This window comes from Sprattus sprattus (genome assembly GCF_963457725.1).
Source record: "Sprattus sprattus genome assembly, chromosome: 11".
Lineage (NCBI taxonomy): Eukaryota > Metazoa > Chordata > Actinopteri > Clupeiformes > Clupeidae > Sprattus > Sprattus sprattus.
In genome coordinates, this window is record NC_137909.1 from 16,758,099 (window position 1) to 16,778,350 (window position 20,252).

Here is a 20,252-nt window from a genome sequence, read left to right on the forward strand (position 1 = left end):
ACAAACAAACAAACAAACACCCACTTAATCAAACTTCTACAGCTATGATTGATGTACAGACTGTGTTTAGACTAGGGGGCACACACACTGATAAAACGTCCCGCCTACCTTCTTCTGAACAATGCTTTGGCTTTAAGTGTTTGTTTAACTATATGAGTTTAAATGTAAAGGAATATATGAGATCTTTTGTACTATCCATGCACCACATTCTAATTCTCTTTAGGCATATTTACTGATGGAGTTCTGATTGACATATTTCCCAGGTCTTCTGGGTGTAGTTTCCACTGGAGACAACAGATCATTAAAGCACTAATCAAGATCTCAGACTCTCATGAAATATTCACGGAGCCAGTGGCCCAGTATCGCAAGCTATCTGACAATGCATGACTAATGCCAAATTAGAAAAAATGATGTGTAATAACCGTTCCTCCAAAGAAAAGAAAAAAAAAACTCTGGCGTTCATTAAAGGCCATTATCATCCTTCACTGTTATTAGGTGCTTGACAAAACGCCACAGAGGAATTCCGTTGCCCTTCTGTGGCTGAGTTCTCTTAGTGGCCTGCGGCCCACATGTGGTGTGGACGTAACTTGGCGACTTCAAAGACCACGCTGAGGCGTCGGGGAAAAGCTTTTACCGCCCCGTGTGGGCCGGGTTTGACGTCAGCCGGCTCGCTTGCTCACTCACCTCTCGGACTTGGGCTTGGTGTTGATGTCCCCGAGGACGGTGATGTCGGAGAAGTCTATCCTGAACTTGCTGAGGAGAGTGGCCATCCTGTGGGAGGGGAAAACGAGAAGAAGAAAAAGAGAGCGAGAGAGAGAAGCAATCATAAATAAATGTATAAACAAAGAAAGACAGCCATAAAACAGCCCTGCTGGGAGAACAAACAGAGCTGTTCTGCTGCTTTCCGAATGCAGTCTTTAAAAAGCTGGCTCAGGGTTTTGTCTCTTTCTTCTTCCTTCATCAGTTCTGAGGAAACAGGTGAATCTCAGGGGGCATAAGAGATTTAGATCAAAAACTGAAACAAATAACTTCAGCCACAAGTTGAGTGCATGAGCCTGGCTGTGTGTGTGTGTGTAGGTGTATGTTTGTGTGTGAGACTGTGTGGGAAACAGACGCATAAAGGTAATTTCCCCTAGCACTTTTCTTCAAAGCAACGAAAACGAACAAAAACAACTTCAGCTACAGCTGGTAGGGCAAAGAGTGCGTGCTTGAATGTCGGTCCAAATCCCTACCAGGGATGATGGGGGGGGGGGGGGGGGGGGGAGGAGAGAAGAGAAGAGACAGAGAGAGAGAGAGACAGAGAGAGGCTGCTCCTTGAACTAGGACTGAGGAGGGGAGTGGATTAATGTTGCAGAGCATGTCAATCTTCAGAGTGACGCAAGGCCTTGTGGAACAAATAACACAGGACAGATCACGTCATCACTCACGCATAGGCAGACATCTCTGACGAAAGGACAGCGATACAGCGTGATAAAAAAGCCCTGTTGTCAGTGATTCTGGGAACCTCCAGTGGCACAATAATAGCAGTGGGTATGATCTCCAGATACTGTTCTGAGGTCAGTGTTTCAGGAGATTCATATCATCCAAACAGATGTTGTTGCTGGAGGCGGTATAGTATGATGAGGATTTATCAAAACAACTGTTCTGAGGTCAAGTGATTAAGTGGGTTACTCACTAATAAAAAAACGGTGCTATTGGGGAGATTACAATAAAGTGGTGTTATATCTCCAACCTGTCCTGAAGTAAGTGGTCCAGAATATCAAAGGTATGATCTCTGTCATCAAAGTCCCTTGAGAACAGTGTTTCCTATACTGTGGTATGACATAAAATCGAAAGAACTTGCCTGAAATCACCAGTTCAGGAGTTTCCTTACCCTTAAAAACCCAGAAAAAATCAATAGCATACAGGGGATCTTAGCTCAGCTCTGCTCAGAGACAGCAGCAGTGGGTTTTTGTCTGTAAAGCAGCAGTAGGGTGATATGTGCCTGAGCCTGGGTGGTGGGGGCTAAATTTAGCCACAAAAGCGAGCAGGCAAGCAGGCAGGCAGGCAGGCAGCTGCGGAGGACAATGGCAGACATTTGTGTTGGACAATAGTTGCCACGTGGTGCTGAGCTTCACACGCGTCTGGCAGGGGGATGGGATGGGGGTGGGGTGGGTGTGCATCACTGAGGTGACAGATAAAGCGCTTGTGTTGGGGCAATAATAAATAAATAAATAAATAAATAAATAAATAAAAGGACAAGATGTGGCGCATTAATGCAGAACTCAGGGATTAAACCCTGGCAAGAGCACAGCCTGGCTAAGCACTTGTGATGGAGAATAAGAGAGGGAGGACAGAGACGGTGGAGAGAGAGAGAGACAGAGACAGAGACGGAAACAAAGCATACTAACAATACAGTCACAATATTTTCAGCGCTTTACAATTGCTTTGGAAATGCAGCTAATAAAGGCCCCTTTTGAATTACAAGTTGAAGAGGGAGAGTCTACTCTTTCCATGGGAGGGGGGGGGGGGGGGGGGGACAGGGAGAGAAAAAGAGGAAGGAGAGAAACAGATGGATAGAGAGTGCCAGATCTACACAGAGATGGTGACAGTGTAACCGAGGGAGTTAACCCTGCCCCCCTACCCCGCCCCTTTCTGGCCCATCTCAAGGGTTGTTTTGTCTTGTGTGCTTCATCTAAATGCTCTGAATGTGCGCAATGAAGGTTTGCATGCCAGTTGTCAGGAGGGGGGAAGAGGACACTCACGCTCTGCGGTCGTGGTCGATGCGGTTGATCTTGCCACCGATGAAGACACGGATCTTGCAGTCCTTCCACTTCTTCTTGTTGGTCAGCAGGTATGGGATGAGCAGAGTTAGACCTGAGAATGAGAAGCAGAGCAAGAAAGAAAAAAAAGAGAGAGAGTGAAAGGAAGAGAGAGTGGGTGGGTGTACAACTACAGGCCTTTACAGAAGTTCCTCTTTCTGATGTATCTTATATAACATATACACACGTGGTAGACAGGAGAGATAGTGTCTGCGTGTGTCTGCGTGTGTCTGCGTGTGTCTGCGTGTGTCTGCGTGTGTGTGGGGGGGGGGGTAACACTCACCACCATCGTCGAACAGCCACCACACGTCAACAGTGCCTTTGCCCTGCTTCTTCTGGAACAACTGACTGGCCTCCAGGAGCTTCTGATCAGCCACGTTCAGAGGCATGGTTGGGCTCTTTTTATCTGTACCAGACACACACACACAAATCTACATTACTAAACCATCAAATGCAAAAGTACAAATAAGGCACAAAAGGGGTAATCAAAATGTATCTGTTGGCTATTTATCAGCATAAAGGGTGCATATAATGCACCTACAGAAAGAGATAGAGATAGAGTATAAGAGCAGGAACAAGAAAAAAAGCAAAGCTGCTTGACGGTGGCAAGGCAATAAGGAATGTCTATTCCTTGCTTGACAGTTTTCTTATTCAGCAGTTAGTGTATAAAAATTGCATTGAATTGAAAGCACAGACAGAGCAGACTGCTTTGCAGAACAGGGCTTGCATTAGACAACAGAAGCAGAGAGAGAGAGCGAGAGAGAGAGGGAGAGAGATAGGGGGGAGAGAGAGGGGGGGGAGAGAGAGGAAGGGAGGGAGAGACTGACAGCAGCAGTGACAAGCAGCAGAGTCCTCAGAGAATGTGAGGCTACAACAGGAAGGCAGAGAGCTAGTGAAAAAGGAAAAGGGAAGTCTTCTCTCCTATGAGTGCAGGAGGAAGAGAGAGAAAGGGGGGGGGGGGGCGTTAAGAGAAGGCACAAACTGAACACACACACACACACACAGATATCTTATTCACAAACCAGAAAAGGAGTAGATTCCCACACTAACATCAAGCAAAGACACACTACCACACACTCACACACACACACACACACACACACACACACACACACAAACACTCTGTGTGTGTGTGTGTACAACACACTGAGACCAGCAACAGGAAACTTGAGAAGTGTTAGGAGACGACCAGTATAAAGAGGACTAGATAAACAAGAGAGAAAGAGAGCAGTTATTTCAGAGAAATAAAAGAACAGTTAACAAAGCCAAAGAGAACAGAATACACAGAAGTGAAGTGGTACAGAGAGTGACGCCAGACAGACAGATGGACAAATATGGAGAGATATAACAAGAAAGACAGAGAGAGAGAGAGAGAGAGAGATCGATGGAGAGATCGACGCATAGAGAGAGAGAGATAGAGAGTGTGTTTGAGTAAAAACTGAAAACTGAGATGAACCACAAGGTGGACTGCCTGCCTTTTTTCAACAGGGGCTGCGTAGGGGCTTTGCCGTCGTCCTCATCCTCTAGAAGAAGGTTGAACAAAGATACAAAAAAGAAAAGGAGGAGAGAAAAAAAACAGAGGGAGGGGGTTAACATTCTCTGCTGCAGTGATGGAAAACACATGCGTCAACAGTGAGGTACAATGAGACGTCTGTTTTGGGAACGCAACTCTAGCGCAAGTCTGAAAAACGAAAAGAAACGTAGTCCTCCACCAGTGGAGTCCAACCAAGAGAAAAAATAAAGAACGAGCAAAGGACAGCTCGGCCTCAGTCCTCCCCGGAGGAGAGGCTGATCTCTGGGATGAGCGGTGTGTGTAGGTCCTGTATACACTACCAGCAGGTGATCCAGGCCAGCTGATATCGCCCACGTCAGGGGTTTGGGACCAGCAGAGGCAGCTAGACCTCCTTACGACGTCCCTCACTGGAGCACACATGCACACAGATTTATGCTCCATTTCACGTAAAACGGAGTTTCCCAATCTCCAGAGCAGAGCTCTTAGTAGAAGTGAGCGTCTAAGTAGCAATTTCTCAACCACTGGTCCTCTAGTAGGCCAACAATGGTGTGCAGTGACGGAGGATTGACCTACTGTACAACATTTAAGACCCTCAGACTTAAATCTCAAGCGCTTCCGTTTTTTAACGAAAGACTGAGCTGTGTGTGTGTGTGTGTGTGTGTGTGTGTGTGTGTGTGTGTGTGTGTGTGTGTGTGTGTGTGTGTGTGTGTGTGTGTGTGTGTGTGGGTGGGGGTGGGGGGGGGGGGGATGTTGAGAACAGATGGCTGAAAAAGAAGAGAAATGTACTTTTCAGGAGGCTCAACTTCAAACATGGAGCACTGCATTAGCACTCCCCCTGCCCACTTCCGAAAACGACAGCTTCGTGTATTAACAGCTGATTATGCCTAAGCGGATTAACCAGATGACATTAATCTTCGAAATTTGTTGTTCCCTTCATTTGGCAATGGCCGCCTCCAGTCCCGACGGAAAACACAGCACATACACATAAACAGCACAGGACCTCGCTAATTCAAACCTCAGTTAAACTCGGTGACATCCATCTATCAAGCGTCATATGGACTTCATTAGCTACACTAGCTGGACTCACGAGAAGGGCCTACTCATTTCTCAGAAGAACATGTTAGGGCTGACCGCTGTCAGGGGTTGGGACGGAGGAAATCAGTGTCGTGGAGGAAGTCGTTCGAGGGGAGGCTGGGTCGCAGACGTGCAGTTTGGAGGAAATCTGTGAAACTGCTCCAAGGCCTGGATGTCCAAGAGTGTGGGAACCAGCGTCTCGTTTATATGTTTGTGTGTCGGGTCATAGAGTAAAAGAAAAGAAAAAAAGAAAGGGCACAAACAAACACACACAGATGGGGCGTCTCTAATAAGGCCACGTGTGTGTGTGTGTGTGTGTGTGTGTGAGTGAGTGAGAGAGAGAGAGAGAGTGGTTGTGTGTGTGTGTGTGTGTGTGTGTGTGAGAGAGTGTTTGTGTACGTACACAAGTGTACAGAGGATGAGGGGAGGTTGATGACGATGAAAGCAGACCCTGGGGAAGTTGCTGCGATCACAAGGTCACGAGCAGTAACTTCCTCTCTAAGCTGTTTAGGGGGGCTGCCTCAGTTGTGGCCTCTGGATAAATAGCATGGCTTTGAGAAACGCATTTCCGCCACTCCACTTTCACACACTGTTACATCTTCCTTATGCAAACCCTGCCATCTTAAAGGGTCTTCTCAGTTCCACAAAGGTCTGCTGACCTATTGAGGGCATAAATGCACCACACACGAGTGCCAACACCTTCACGAATATACACACTCAGTCGATGCCTGTGACATCCCCCTCAATTTTTGGTGGTATAATTTCCGCTCTTTATTTGGGGGTGGGGGCACAAAACCAAAGAGGGGTACAAAAGTTGCAAACCTTTCTGGACAGCAGGGCTGTTCTGGACACTGGTAGCTTTGGAGGAGAGCTTGGAGGAGTCCCCGTCCGAGTCTTTGCTCATGTCGATGGACACCACAACGTCCTTCATCCCCGATGCATCATCTACGCGGGGGAGGAAAGGGAATAAAACTTCATAACCAGTCCTATTCTCCAGAAGCATTTATTTTATGTCTTAACACAAACAAACTTAAATCAGCATTCAAAGTGCTTGGTACCATCTGTGCTGTGATAAAAAGTCTATTTTACACCAGACAATTATGGGCTTGAAAAGCCCAGCTGGCATTCAAAACAAATCTAAACGCTATTACTGACAGGAATAGAGGGAGTACTTGGCTATCATCAAGGTTGACTCTGTTCACCAAAATACCCTGTTTAGCCTCTCTGGGTTCATTCCTGAGTGGAACAAACAGGCCAAAGACAAGGGAGAGGTACTCTCTGCCTCGGATGCAGAAACCCTCTCAGGGGACGAGTCGACCACCTCTTAAATGCTAACTGCTAACGACCGCCCTAAAACAAGCGTAAACACTTTTCCAAAATGGCTCTATTTACGCGGTGAATAGAATCCCTTTAAGGAGTTGCAATAAAGTTCAGGAACCAAGGCCAATTGTTCTGTAGTGCTTTACACCACTGTGTTATAAAAAGTATTTGACTGATGACAGATTTCTCTACTTTGGACATAGCTGCCTGATTGCTTCCTCTTAAAACTTGCACATTAAATCACCCTAGGCATCATATCTTCAGCTCAAACACTTTTATGCAAGATTAAAAACTATTAGCAAAGTAGAGGAAACGAGTTATACACTACCACTTACGAAGACCGGAAAGAGAATAGAGTAGTACCTTGTCCTTGGATGTGGGAGATGTCCAGGCCTTCACTCAGCCTTAGGATGACGGCGCCATACTGCAAGTCAAAGGCATCGCTAGAAAACACAAACACAGCCAGAGTCACTTTCCTGTGACTGGGTCCTTTCAGGAAGCATCCCCATCGGTGAACATCATGCTGCATTAAACCCCGGATCTTTCCACACCAACATCAAATATGTGGAACGTTCCAGCAAATAGTTCCACTTTAAATAGCCAAACAAACAGATGCTTCCACAGACCACCCCACTTCTCACATGTGGCTTGCTGACAATAAAGTTAGCCACTTCAGGCAAGGGGAGTTACATTATTTGAGTTTGCACAGACTGGTTGCTAGTACACCCTCAGACTAAGGGTAGCAGACGGACATGGATTCAAAGTCAGACTTGGCCCTGATCTGGCAAAGATACGTCAAATCGGTCAACTAGATCACCCAGCGTTCACCAATAGCAAAACTCAATGCTAACCTTTTGGGAGGATGTGGTGAAATAATTGGTGCTAATATGTTAGGTGATGAGCTCTTTCTCTCTATTGAATATGGTACTATAACTCCTTAAACAGCATTGGTGGTCTGAAAGGCGCTCTAAAAATAAATGTTCAGTTACCTCAGCCGGTAGAGATGCAGCAAACAAATGAATGCAGTGTACCATCATAGGTTTTTTTTTTCCAAATTCTGTTTGGAGTCAGCCCCTAAGATCTAATAAGGTTAGGGCGGATGAAAGTGCACTAAAGGATACAGCCATTAAATGCCAGGCATCTAGACCACAGGTGCTGACATATTCCCCTAAGTAATGGATGCTGAAGCCTTGATCTTTGCCTTTCCTGGCTTAGTACAAGTGCATAACCTGAGCCAGTTCTAAAGGGTCACATTTGCTTAACAACATCTTTGGCATGTGGCCCTATCATAACTCCCGCTTTAAGAATGTGTGTACAAAAGTCATCTCTGATAGGAAAAGACCCATGACAATCTACATCAGAATGTCGTACTGTTAACATAAAATATGAACACAAAAGTTACATAATGAACAACAATTCCCTCAGTCTTGTATGAAAACACAAGGCCTTACTACAAAACCCTAATGCGAGTCTGCACACAGGTTTGTGCCAGGAACAGCTCACGGTTAAAGCCTCACGTGACTCATATTATGAGTCAGAGGCAAGGCGGAAAGGCTTTCAGAAGATGAAGGCAAGAGAGTCGCTTTAATGATTGAGATTACACATGCTTACACGGTTCCCAGAAAACACATTGAAGGCCAGTACAGTCGGATCGCACAACCGTAAGTGTCAGGGCTGAGGGGCTAAAAGGTTTTCCGGAGGTGGCTGGCTTGATTGGTGGCTGCAGGGGCAATGGTTTAATGGGTATGAAAGAGAGTGAATGAGTGCATGCGTGCTTACAGTATATGTGTGTGTGTGTGTGCGTGTGTGCGTGTGTTTGCGTCAGGGGTGGTTCGTCCATTCAAGTAGATGAAGTAACGCTTTATAAAAAGAAATTACAAAAGCAAAAAACGACATGCATGGATTCAAACAGCGAGCATTATATTTGATGACTCATTAGACAAACTGACAAAGTAAGCTGTACAAACAATGGCCCCCACTGGCCAAATTTAAAATGACATGAAGTGCATGTTATTGACGTGAAGCAGATTAATGTATTTTAATATAGGTATAATTTTTTTTTTTACATTGTTCAACTAACTGTCCCAGTTTTGAAGTGGATTTTAAAGTGCCGCCTTGCACAGTCACAGTATTTCAGTACCAGAAAACTAGGTTTTGTACACGACTTTTGTCAGTTGGACTTTCTCGTGAAGCTGCTGATGTGCTATTTATCTAGGGTGACCAGACGTCCTCTTTTACCCGGGCATGTCCTCTTTTCGAGACCTAAAAAATGCGTCCGGCAGGGATTCCAAAATTGTCCAGGATTTTGTGTTTCTCTGGGTCTCTCACAAACTAGTTTTTAAACCCTTACAAGTTTTGGAAAGGGTAGGCCTATCTAAAGTTCCATCTTCTTGCGCAAGCTCTGACTGTAGAAAGAACGGTCATTGGTCGACCGCCCTCTTGGTGTTGCCAGATGCACGATAATTATCCTACAAAGACAATCATTTTCAGCATTTGGTACAATACTTCGCCATTTCAAATCTGGCAACACTGAGGACCTTGCCGCTTCCACTAGTAACTAGTATCTTTTCCACATGCAAATGTCATGTGCGGTTGTAAACCATGCAACTTGTGACTCGTTGCATCGTTTACAACAGCACATTACACAAATGTCATGTGCTGTTGTAAACAATGCAACTAGTGAGTAGTTGCATTGTTTACAACAGCACATGACATCTGCATGTAATCGGTATGCTATACACTACCACGCCCCCTCCCCCGCAACGAAGTGTCTTCTTTTTCTCAAACTTAAATATGGACACCCTAATTTAGCATAAACAGTTTTTTTGGCTATGGTTAGCTTATGTTAGTTTAGGATCTTACTTCTGACTTGGATTCAACATTGAGAGACAACATTTGGAGTCTACTGGATTTTTTTTGCATGTTTTTGTTTTATCCTATGGGCAACTAGAAATCACAGGAGTGAACAGCAGCAGAACAAGCATTGGGCTTGGAACAAGCTAGCTAGCTAGCGCCAGCTAGCAAGGTAAGAGAATGTGTTTATAAGTGTGTGTGTGTCCATGTTAGTAAATAGGTGTAGGTATCTGCGCATGTGTAGATTCTACTTACTGGATGAGGTTGACGTAGGTCTCCACCTCCCTCAGGTCTCCATCCCTCCAGTTGTTCTTGTAGCCTAGCACCAGTGTGTTGGGCTTCAGCCGACCTAAGCCGACAGCCTAAGAAGCACACAAACACACTTTAGGAACTGGACATTTCTGTTCCTATATGAATCTCTCTTGCAGCCTACTATTCAGCAAAAGGCAAATTAAGGGTATAAGGAATAAAGATCACACACACACACACACACACACACACACACACACACACCTGCAGGAGGTACTGTGTGCCCTGTCTCAGGTCTTCGGCCAGCACAGGTGTGTAGAAGGCCTTGGAGTTGTTGTTGAGGAGCCAGCGCTGGTAGCGCACAATGTCGTTGTTCATCTCTTTGAAGTTGGGCTTGCGGTTGGTCTGTGGGATTTAAAAAAACAGACAGACAATGATTAACACACACACACACACACACAAAGAGTGCCAACAGGAACTCAATGTTTACCACTGTGAGACGTGTACAAACAAAGCACCCCTGATCGCAACAGGGACCTGTGTACGACTGTGTGCGTCACCATTTAGTTTCGTGACCACACAAAGCCATAGGAAAGAAGAGAGAAAAAAAAAGTTTTCCAGTTCGCCAGGAAAACCAATCTCTTCCTCACTCAGTCATTCAATATCCCATTCTCCCCCTCTTCTCTCCCATCCCCTCACAATTTCCTTCTCTCGTTCTCCTTGCCTCTCTCTCTCTCGCCCTCCCTCTTGCCTCTCATATAGTAATGGAATATCCATGTCTGTGGCCAACACAGAAGTCTCAAGTGGGTCCAGTGTGTTAAAAAGCTGGCTTTCTTTTTATAATGTGGCACCAGAGACAGCATGAGCAATTACATCATTCCTGGTCCCCTACATCCTCATAATGGAATGGAAAGTTCTGGTTCCAGGTAAGGGCCCGCTTAGAGTAGTTTATTTTATATGGCACTAATAAGGGGACAATTGTTCGATGCGAACTGCGCCTGGGCAAGTAGGAGTACCACTCAACCAAAATGGGTTTTAACAGCACGCAGGAGGGCACAGAACGACTCCCCATTGGTCAACAGCCAACCATGTGTTAATGGATTTGTATTGATGCCATCAAGTGTGGGTGAGTGCTGGCAACTGCTGATGGCATGGTAAATGAAATGTGGGATGGAAACACGGGATTTACAGTGGTAGATTTACAAAAATAACAAAACCTGACGTCTTACATTTGGTTAGACGTCGGTGAAAATGTGTGCGGTAAGCGGCGCAGGGTACTTACGACGCGGACATGTCCGCAGACCATCAGGCCGACGTTCTTGGTGAAGGCGTGCACCAGGTTGAGCAGCGCCGGCCGAGCGTTAGGAGCACCAGTCATCACCAGGCACTGCGGTCTGAGAGAGGAGAGACAGACAGACAGCGACCGAGCATTAGAATGACAGAGAGAAAGGCAAGTAACAGACATTTAGCATGTAGTCATACAACAATTCAGCTTTTGCTTCTTCCAAGTGCTGCATAGGCTCACTAGACCTTAAACTAACTAGACCTAACCAAGTCCATTTCAGACATGCCGTCCATAGTAGACCTCACAATGATTCAAGGCATGTCTAAAACAGACGTAGGAAGATGCTCCATGTTGCTGGGCGTCTCATTCATGCCCTTGAGGTCTCATCTCCTGCTCCCTGAGAGACGTTGTGTGTGAGGGGGCTGAAGGGCGCAGATCAAAGCAACTATGTTAAGCAGAGAGGGGATTATGGGCGGCCGAGAGGACACTAGTTTGATTCCGAAAGACGCGGTCAGACCCTCCCTAATCCCACACATGGTTTGTTGCCATGGCAACGCTTCAAGGGGCACAGCGTGGTCAAACTTTTCTCCGTTTCTTACACTCCTCGCCAACTACGAGCAAATTCACACACTTGTGGTGTTATGGAAAAATGGGAAGGGGAGGGAGGGAATTTAATGAGATTACTTTAGTTTCTCTGCAGGCTGCTCTGCTAAGAAAAACACACTGCTACCCTGGAAGTCTTCCGTGTGAGTTACAATGTGGGTCACACACAGTGACAGCCGGGCAATTCTATCATGTCATGGGCAGGACACATGATGTGCCTCATTACGGCTGATACATAACCTTTCAGCCAACATCTGACACCAATCATTACATTCCCAGAATTAACTTTCTTTATTGTTCTGGCTAATACAAATTCTTCATCTACATTTTGAAAGGGTGAACAGAAGGGAGGGGGGAGGAGAGAGAGGGAAAAAAAGAGAGAGAAGGAGAGAGAGAGAGAGAGAGTTAGAGAAAGAGAGAGGATGAGAGAGAAAGAGTAGAAGGGTCTTTTCAGAGGCTGATATGCAGTGTTGTTCCAGGTGTTTTTCGTATGCAATGCACAGTTGGAGCCGTCAAGCTATTAAGACTCTTTGCAGCTCTCCTTCACAAACAGCCTCTACCACTTTCCCCACCCCCGCAACCCTCCATCCACCACTGGGAGCTGCAGCAACCTTACCTGCACCTGCCAATCACCTGAAATCTGACTCCACTTGCCGTCATGTTCATCAAAAAGCCATTGCCCCGAGGACTGCACACAGCATACAAAAATCACCTGGCTAATAACATCATTGGGGACAAACGCCTTTCTGAAGGTCGTGGCGGTTGTTTTGAAGCCGTAAATTAGTCCTCAAATTCACCATAACTACACCAATCACCACTGAATAGCTACAGCTATTGAAGAATAGTTTGTGTTCAGACAAACTATAGAGATGTGCAGGTATAAATGACAGTGCTGATGTACTCTTGATTTAAGAGCTAGAATATACTTGGAGTCTCTGAAGAGAGAGACAAACGGAATTCTGCACAAAAGGTCAAAGACAGGAAGATCTAATCGGGATTGTGTACACAGGAATAACATGATATGAAACAACCCCAGCACAACACTATCACTATTGAGCATTCATATCATGAAGGACACAAAGAGACTCCAGTCATCTAAGTGGGAGGCAGGCTGAGAAACGCCAAGGACGAGATAAGGGGACCTGGATGTTCCTGGAAGTTAGCAGGACTGCATAGAGATATGGGCTGAACAGAAGCACTAGAGAACTTGGGTGGCATTGCATGTTTGGGTCAAACAGAAGGGAAAAAACCCAGGCCTGTTACAGATGAAAAGTTTCTCATTCAGGAACAAAGGATGAGAGTTCCCACTGGAGTCGCATCAGGACACTTTCTTAAAGAAATACCTAAAATGCTGCCATTACATCCTTAAGTGCTTGACCGGCCCTATGAACACACACACAGATGGGATAGCCAAACTGAGCCGGTGATTGGAAGACTTCTTGCCGGAGTGGAGAAGCTGATAAAAACCACCAAAGACTGGCCAGGAAGACTGGAGTCAGAGAGTGTGGTCTGTGTGGAAAGCCGCACAAAGCCACATTGTAAAAGTGGTTCATAGACTAACAGAAGAGTAATTGAAGATTTCAATAGAGGAGAGCAGCTGCCAGTCGTGATACTTGGAGAGCCTCTTGGCTGAGACTGGAGATAACTGGTGCTGGATAGATACTCCCCCCAAACTGTGCACCCCTTCTCTAACAAAGCGGCCTCGTCATAAAAGTGGTTACATTAGTTTGAAAACAGAGCGCAGATGTGCATGAAACATTAGGTGATTATCCAGAAGCCTATATATGGAACCTGAGAAGACAACACCTCTTCACCACACACCCAAATGGGCGGACCTTGAACAATAACCAATCACTAGGTACCAACCCACCTAGTAGTAACCAATGACTGACAACTTATTAACATGTATCCAATCATGTTAAGTCCCAAGGCACAAAGAAAGGAGTGACTCGACACTAACAGCTGTAGTTATGTAACTGATTTTACAATCATATTTTACAATTACATTTGTCTAGTGGAGCAGGACTGGGGTGAGATTTCTGAGCATCATTAATAGTTAGAAAAAGCAGAAGAAATGTCTTATTCCAACTCCTCTGAGATCTAATTGAGAGTCTGCAGGGAGTGTCTCTGGAAGCACCTCCTGACAGAACTGGCTCAAGCACTGACATGTCTGGCTCATGGCACAGACGATACCACCATAGATCACTGGTTCAGCTCCCAGAGAGCTAGCCCCTGACCGAAAGAAGGTCTTCCCTGTGTGGTTAAATGGCATTTGGATGGAGCGGCACGTACCTGTACAACGTCTAACAATAAGCACCAAAGCTGGGCTCACTGGTTATTTAACATACACTCTGCTCACTGCTTATTAAACATACACTCTGCTCACACTGTGAGTTAACTAATCTCCAAATCCAACTCTCACACTCAAACCTATGTCTGCAGAGAACATCCTCTGCCCTGATTCATGGATTTAGCAGCATCAATGACTAAAAAGCATTTCCATCAAATTTAAGAGTGACACTTAACACTGCCCTTAATCAGTTGCCATAAATGTTACATTATCAGACTCAACCTAAATAATGCTTCTGGACATAATGCAAACCAAATGTTATTCTTCGTCATAGTTAGGTTGCAACAGGGAAATGTTCACTAGCCTGCAGGGTTGGCAAAGAAACTGTAAAGCTTAGCAGTAGTGTTTTTCAATATTTCTTGTATACAAAGAGAAGATGGGTTGAGGGAAAGAGACAGAAGGGGGGGGGGGGGGCAAGAAAGGGGGAGAGAATGTGAGTAAGTGTGGTGATGGTTGTTGGCGCACCTGTAGGTCTTGACATGGTCGGCAATTCCACAGAGTTGCAGGCTGTTGGTCAGAGCTTGGTGGTAGGTCAGCGCCTGTGTGGAGGATCCCCAGTTGACATCTACGGGAGAGAGCACAGCAGATTAAGACCCCATCAGGACCCCACACTAGCAAGTCATAGGTTGCCAGCTGGGTGCCTGAGCCAATCACGTGCCATCTCAGCAGCACTGTGAAGCCAGGGCATGAGGGTATTTGTCCATTAGTGAATGGTGTGTGTGTGTGTGTGTGTGTGTGTGTGTGTGTGATGTGTGTGAGCGCACGTGCAGACATGAGAGTGCCCGCATGTGTGTTAACTGAAATTCCTCTGGGACCACACAGAGTCTCTCTCTCTCTCTCTCTAGCTAGCTCACACACTCTTTTAAAAAGGCCAGGGGATTGACCACATGGGAGTTCTCAGCATCTGTGGGCTCAGCAGGGTTCTGACCTGAAAGGCCAGCAGGCCCGGCTGCTTTTCTGCACACACACACACACACACACACACACACACACTTTTACAGAGCCACACATCATATCCATAGAGCAGGCCCTCATTTTCTAAAGAGCTATACTTTCAGCCTGAGAGCTTTACAGAGAGTGGACCTGTTCACACATACATGGGGTCTGTGAAAAATCACCATAGAAACAGGGTGAGGGTAGGATGTGAGTGGTAGCCGGCTTCGGTGAAAGCACAGCACAAGCGCTCAACGCCATTTCAAAATAAGAGCTCTGAAAGCCTACCACAGCCTGGAGCTCATTATGTAAACTCCACTGTGTGAATTTGCTTAGATGACAATATGCTATTCAAATGACAACTCATTCAAAGTGCCAAAGGGATTGGGAGATGGGTAACTCGGTGTGGTGTGTTTGTGGGAGAACAGAACTGCTGTGAGCAGTGTCCTTGCTGCTGAACACAGTGGTGGAAGTGTGGATGTGCCTCACAGTGCAGTTTTCAGATGTCGCATCCAATGAAAGGATGCACTGTTCTGCAAAAGCTCCTACACAGAAGAACAATATCAGCAGAGGATATGACCTAACTGCAGTAGTGCACCTCAAAGAGCTCTCCCTCCCCCTCTCCCTCTCTACACAAAGAGGAGTGCGCGGCTGCCCTGAACAGTGCTCATTGGTAGGGGAGGAAAGGAGAAGAAAATAAAATAAAATAAAGATTTGTTTGTATAAATGTGTGTGTGTGTGTGTGTGTGTGTGGCCGCAGCTTACCAGGCTTTTTGTAGCTGACGTAGATGTAGAGGGACATGACGATGACGTTTGTGAGGAGGGCGGCCCACCAGTTGATGACAAACATCACCACGCAGCACAGGCCTGCCCCGGCCAGGGACACCCACATGTTGTACCACTTGAAGCTGGGACGCCAGCCTGACACAAACAGAGGAATCATGGTTAAATGGTCGCCACAGCAGGGAGCGCTAGAATAAGTAGCTGAATTAGGATGACACCACATAGTTTATGTTGGAATTTTGACAGCTTAGCATAATTATTTAGATTAGATTTTCTCCTCTTTAAAAAATGCCTGATATTGCCAAATCTTCTCTGTCAGAGACAAAACAAATTAGAGTCTATTGCCAGATCTTTTCTGTCAGAGACAACATACTTATGATAGAAGGTTACCATCTAAGACACAGAAACAGTGTTTCCACCATCATCTTCGAAGTCTTACTCTTTTATTGTTCGCTTTTCACCATCTTCATTCCCTAGCTTCACTTTTAGAATCCAGTCCTCCCCGCTTTTTCAAATGTTTCTCAAGTCCCTTTAGGGGAAAAAGGCTACATTCCTAAGCTAAGGTCCTAAAGTACTGCAGTCACCAAAGTCAAACAATTCTGGTCTCCTCACGTCATGAGGTAACTTCCTCTCAGACATGCTCAGTCTGCATTTACAGTTTCGTCTGCATATTTTCCAAATGTAAGACAAATATCCTGATAAGGACACCAATGTGACCTTCATAAAGTGAATCCCTTTTGTTTGCTTTGCTGGCTGGAAGAGCATGGGGTCACGTTGGATTAAAATGAGTTAGCCAGAGTTACCAGTTAGAGTAGGGTTACTGAAGAGAAAAGATTACATTGACAACTATACCGGAAACTGTAGTGTGTGCAGAGTGAGTGTGAGAGAGAGTGTGTGTGTGTGTGTGTGTGTGTTAGTAAGTAATAGAGAGAAAGTGTGTGTGTGTGTGTGTGTGTGTGTGTGTGTGTGTCAGAGAGTGAGTGAGCGAGAGAGAGAGAGAGAGAGAGACAGAAAGAAAAAAAGAAAGGAGAGGGAGAGAGAGAGAGTTTGTGTGTGTGTGTGTGTGTGTGTGTGTGTGTGTTAGTAAGTAATGAAGAGAAAGAGTGTGTGTGTGTGTGTGTGTGTCAGAGAGTGAGTGAGAGTGTGTGTGTGTGTGTGTGTGTTACTAGAACTACCGTAGATGGATTTTTAGTGGGGAATCAAGGCATTAAAAGTGGTTGTTTTTTGTATTGTTTTTTTAAACGGTACACTGTTACCTGTAATAGCACACTACACAGTGTAAATGACCTGAAGGGTACACCAAGCAGTCCTACGCAAAACTCCTTTGCTCGTCTTTTGTCTCTAAATGTCCTCTGTGCCAGAAAAGGCCTACATTGCCCCCTCAATTAACCCTCTCAGTGTTTTATGTCCGACAAACAGCTTCCAGTAAGTGTACAGATTGCCATGGAAACACTGAGTCTTTCTAACATCAACCGGCTAACGGAGGTTGATCTTCTTTGAGATACGGGTCACTGAGGGGCTGTGTAGCACTTTGATGGCCAGGGCTGGCTAAGAGCAGCAGGCTAAAATGTCAGTGGTTCAAAGTTAACAGCACTATCAAAAACGTACCCTTTAAGTCACTCGGTTGTAGCTGTATGAACGGAGTATACATGGGTGCCATGACGACAAATGGACAAATACAAATTAGTAAAAAATAATAAATATATTTATACCTGGCCGTCTTCTACAGCTTTGGTTTTAAGGGAAAAACACACCACTTTACACAAACATAAACAAACATGATATAACACCATGCATGCTATAATACAGGTTTGAATGTGACATTTGACGTGAATCATTGTAAAAGGGCTACAACAATATTTGCTCTGTCAGAGATGTTAAACAGTAAGCATATTTTGTGAAGGGTCAACTCAATTCATTCACAAACAAGACATGTATTTAACTGTAAACAGTTCAAATGAAATTGTCAAATAAAATTGTTTCAAATTCTTTGCCAATAAAGACAAGTTATTTGACTTGAATGAATCCTTATACCTCTGGTTAAGAGTTTCAAGCCCTCTGCCATTGTCAGTCACGGTGACATCTCAAACAATGGCCACTAAAAACCACAGTCTAAAGCATCTTTTCCCACGCTAAGACGGTGTCCTAATCTCAGCTATCGAATGACATTTGTTCACCGGTGAGCTTTAGTTTACTTCTTCACACTCTCTAACTCTTCACTCCCTAGTTGAGAGGATTAATCAGGCTAGACATGCTTCAACTCGTCCGCAAATGCAAATGCAAATGCTGTACTTTCACCAACTCATGATTAATCTGGAAATGGAGGCTGTTGAACAGGATTAGGAGTCAACATCGTTCGAGGGAAGTTGCCTGAAGTGATTCTTTGGGGGTGGGGTGGGAACATGCTGCTTACCTGGGGAGTTTGCGAGGGAAGCATGGAACACAGAGAAGTTGATCAAGGCGTAGGAGGCCAGGAAGAAGTTGGAGATGATGGGAGCAATGGCGTTCAACTCCGCTGAAGAGACAAAGAGGTCACACCATTTATAATAAGCCATATGCAATAACAAATGCACGTGCTCCACCCGCATGGCTCGCGTGTCCAAATCTTTTTCCCCCCAAGGGACACTTTAAAAAGCAATGGCACTAGAAACGTAATGCGACAACATAAAAGTATAGGTTTTTTTGCCACATACCAATGAGGATAAAAGCCAAAGCGATGAAGAAGGTAAGAATGTAGCCTCTCAGAGGCTCGTTGTTCTTGCCGAAGCCCTTGCCGAACCAGCCAATTCCTGGGTAGATATTGTCTTTGCATAAAGCCTGGTGACAGAGACAACAGCAGGTTTTGGACAAATACATTGAAACAACAGTAAACAAATCACTTCTTCATAGTATTCATAGATGTCCGTTAAAAAGATAAATAGATAAACACAATGCAGTGGCAGGCCACATTTAATGTTTATATCTAATGAATGCATGCATAAGGTGATTCATGACTAATTGAATTAATTAATGAACTGTTCCTTTAGAATTCATTGAATTCAATCAATCAATACATTTTTAAAAAATCAAATCAATCAGAACTTACCTGGAACACTTTAGGAGCGCTGACCAGAGAGGCCAGGGCGGAGGAAAGGGTGGCTGAGAAGATGCCAGCTGTGATGAGGGGTGAGAAGCCAGCCACCGTGCTCATGACCTGCAAGGAGACAAGCCAAAAGGGGTTAGCCCACGGTAACCCAGTATTTAAACTAACCCTTTAAGTCAACTCCACCAGTAGATATGTCTCAAAATGATCCACTATTGATTGATATAATAACAAAATAACACTGACCATTTAAATCATCCAACTTGACCAGCAGGAGGGTATCAATTGATCAACTACTGATCGATATTAAAAATACCCATCATTGCTCAACATTGACACTATGGACTAATTAGGCAACTAGGTGTGAGGTTTTTTAGTGTATAAAACTGAGAAAAAGTCCTGAGTTTGTTTGGTCTTGTTGAAGGGAAGGGGAAGACACACCTGGAAGTCGTTGTGAAGCCCATACTTGCAGGCTGATCCTGTCTGGTCCGGGCCGGGTTTGCAGTATGAAAAATCAAGGCAGGAGAAGTCTGTGCAGTTGCCAGATCCTATAGTCGCATTCAGTGTAATAAGAGGGCCGGCGGCATCACGAGAAATGCAGCCTCCTTCAGATTGGAACATAAGAACGAAGGCAAACTATTAAGGAGTTTCACAGATGATGCTCACACGTAGACATGTTTCTTTAAGGGACTTAAATCCTCTCATGTCTCTATGACTAACTGATTGTATTTTGCAGTAAAACCCTGTTAATTAAATAACGGTAATAACACAAATAGAAGCTATGTACATCCCTTAACCTGGATGGTCTTCATAGATTTAGAAATGTGTAAGGGTTCCACCTGTGGTGTAGCTTATGAACAACCACACAAAGTACTGAGGAGGAATATGACCCCATACACCTGGACATTCCTGTACTAGCTACAGTAGTGTTAACTATGTATCCTCAATAGACCACAGACGTTTAAACGTAACACATACCTGTGGAGATGGCCACGCCCAGGTAAACTATCCCTGTGATTAAAATGGCCAGAAGAGTCCCCCTTGGAATGGCTTGTTGTGGATCCTGAGGACATGGAACATATCTCGTTAAGCACGAGGCTCTTTTCAATTACGAATAGCAAAAAAATCATTTTATAATGGATTGGGAGGCAAATCATGAATGTAACCGAGGAAGTTCGGAGAGAAATGTAAGGAACGTACCGCAAGATCTCCTGAGATGTTAGCACCGGCGAGAATACCAGTGGCAGCTGGGAAGAAGATGGAAAACACAGAGAAGAACGTCTCTCCCCGAAAGTCAGGACCCATGTTCTCCATCAATATAGAGGCTAAACGGAGAGAGTGAAACAAACACACAAAAAAAAACAAAGAGAACATGTTAGAGGACGACCTTTTTGCAAAATGTAATC

General features: G+C 45.0%; 1 protein-coding gene across 1 annotated transcript in view; it reads right to left on the reverse strand.

Annotated features, from left to right (window-relative positions):
• The window catches only part of slc12a2 (solute carrier family 12 member 2), a gene marked incomplete at both ends in the record, with an annotated part of 52,983 nt that overhangs the window by 3,176 nt on the left and 29,555 nt on the right, over window positions 1–20,252 (reverse strand). Inside the window, 17 exons of the mRNA XM_080846968.1 lie at window positions 685–771; window positions 2,745–2,856; window positions 3,085–3,207; window positions 4,277–4,324; window positions 6,211–6,333; window positions 7,072–7,151; window positions 9,817–9,923; window positions 10,075–10,215; window positions 11,093–11,204; window positions 14,514–14,613; window positions 15,747–15,902; window positions 18,178–18,279; window positions 18,458–18,581; window positions 18,850–18,957; window positions 19,288–19,451; window positions 19,825–19,909; window positions 20,047–20,171. Of these exons, the coding sequence (XP_080703094.1) occupies window positions 685–771; window positions 2,745–2,856; window positions 3,085–3,207; window positions 4,277–4,324; window positions 6,211–6,333; window positions 7,072–7,151; window positions 9,817–9,923; window positions 10,075–10,215; window positions 11,093–11,204; window positions 14,514–14,613; window positions 15,747–15,902; window positions 18,178–18,279; window positions 18,458–18,581; window positions 18,850–18,957; window positions 19,288–19,451; window positions 19,825–19,909; window positions 20,047–20,171 (1,897 nt within the window). The remainder of the gene's footprint in view (window positions 1–684; window positions 772–2,744; window positions 2,857–3,084; window positions 3,208–4,276; window positions 4,325–6,210; window positions 6,334–7,071; window positions 7,152–9,816; window positions 9,924–10,074; window positions 10,216–11,092; window positions 11,205–14,513; window positions 14,614–15,746; window positions 15,903–18,177; window positions 18,280–18,457; window positions 18,582–18,849; window positions 18,958–19,287; window positions 19,452–19,824; window positions 19,910–20,046; window positions 20,172–20,252) is intronic.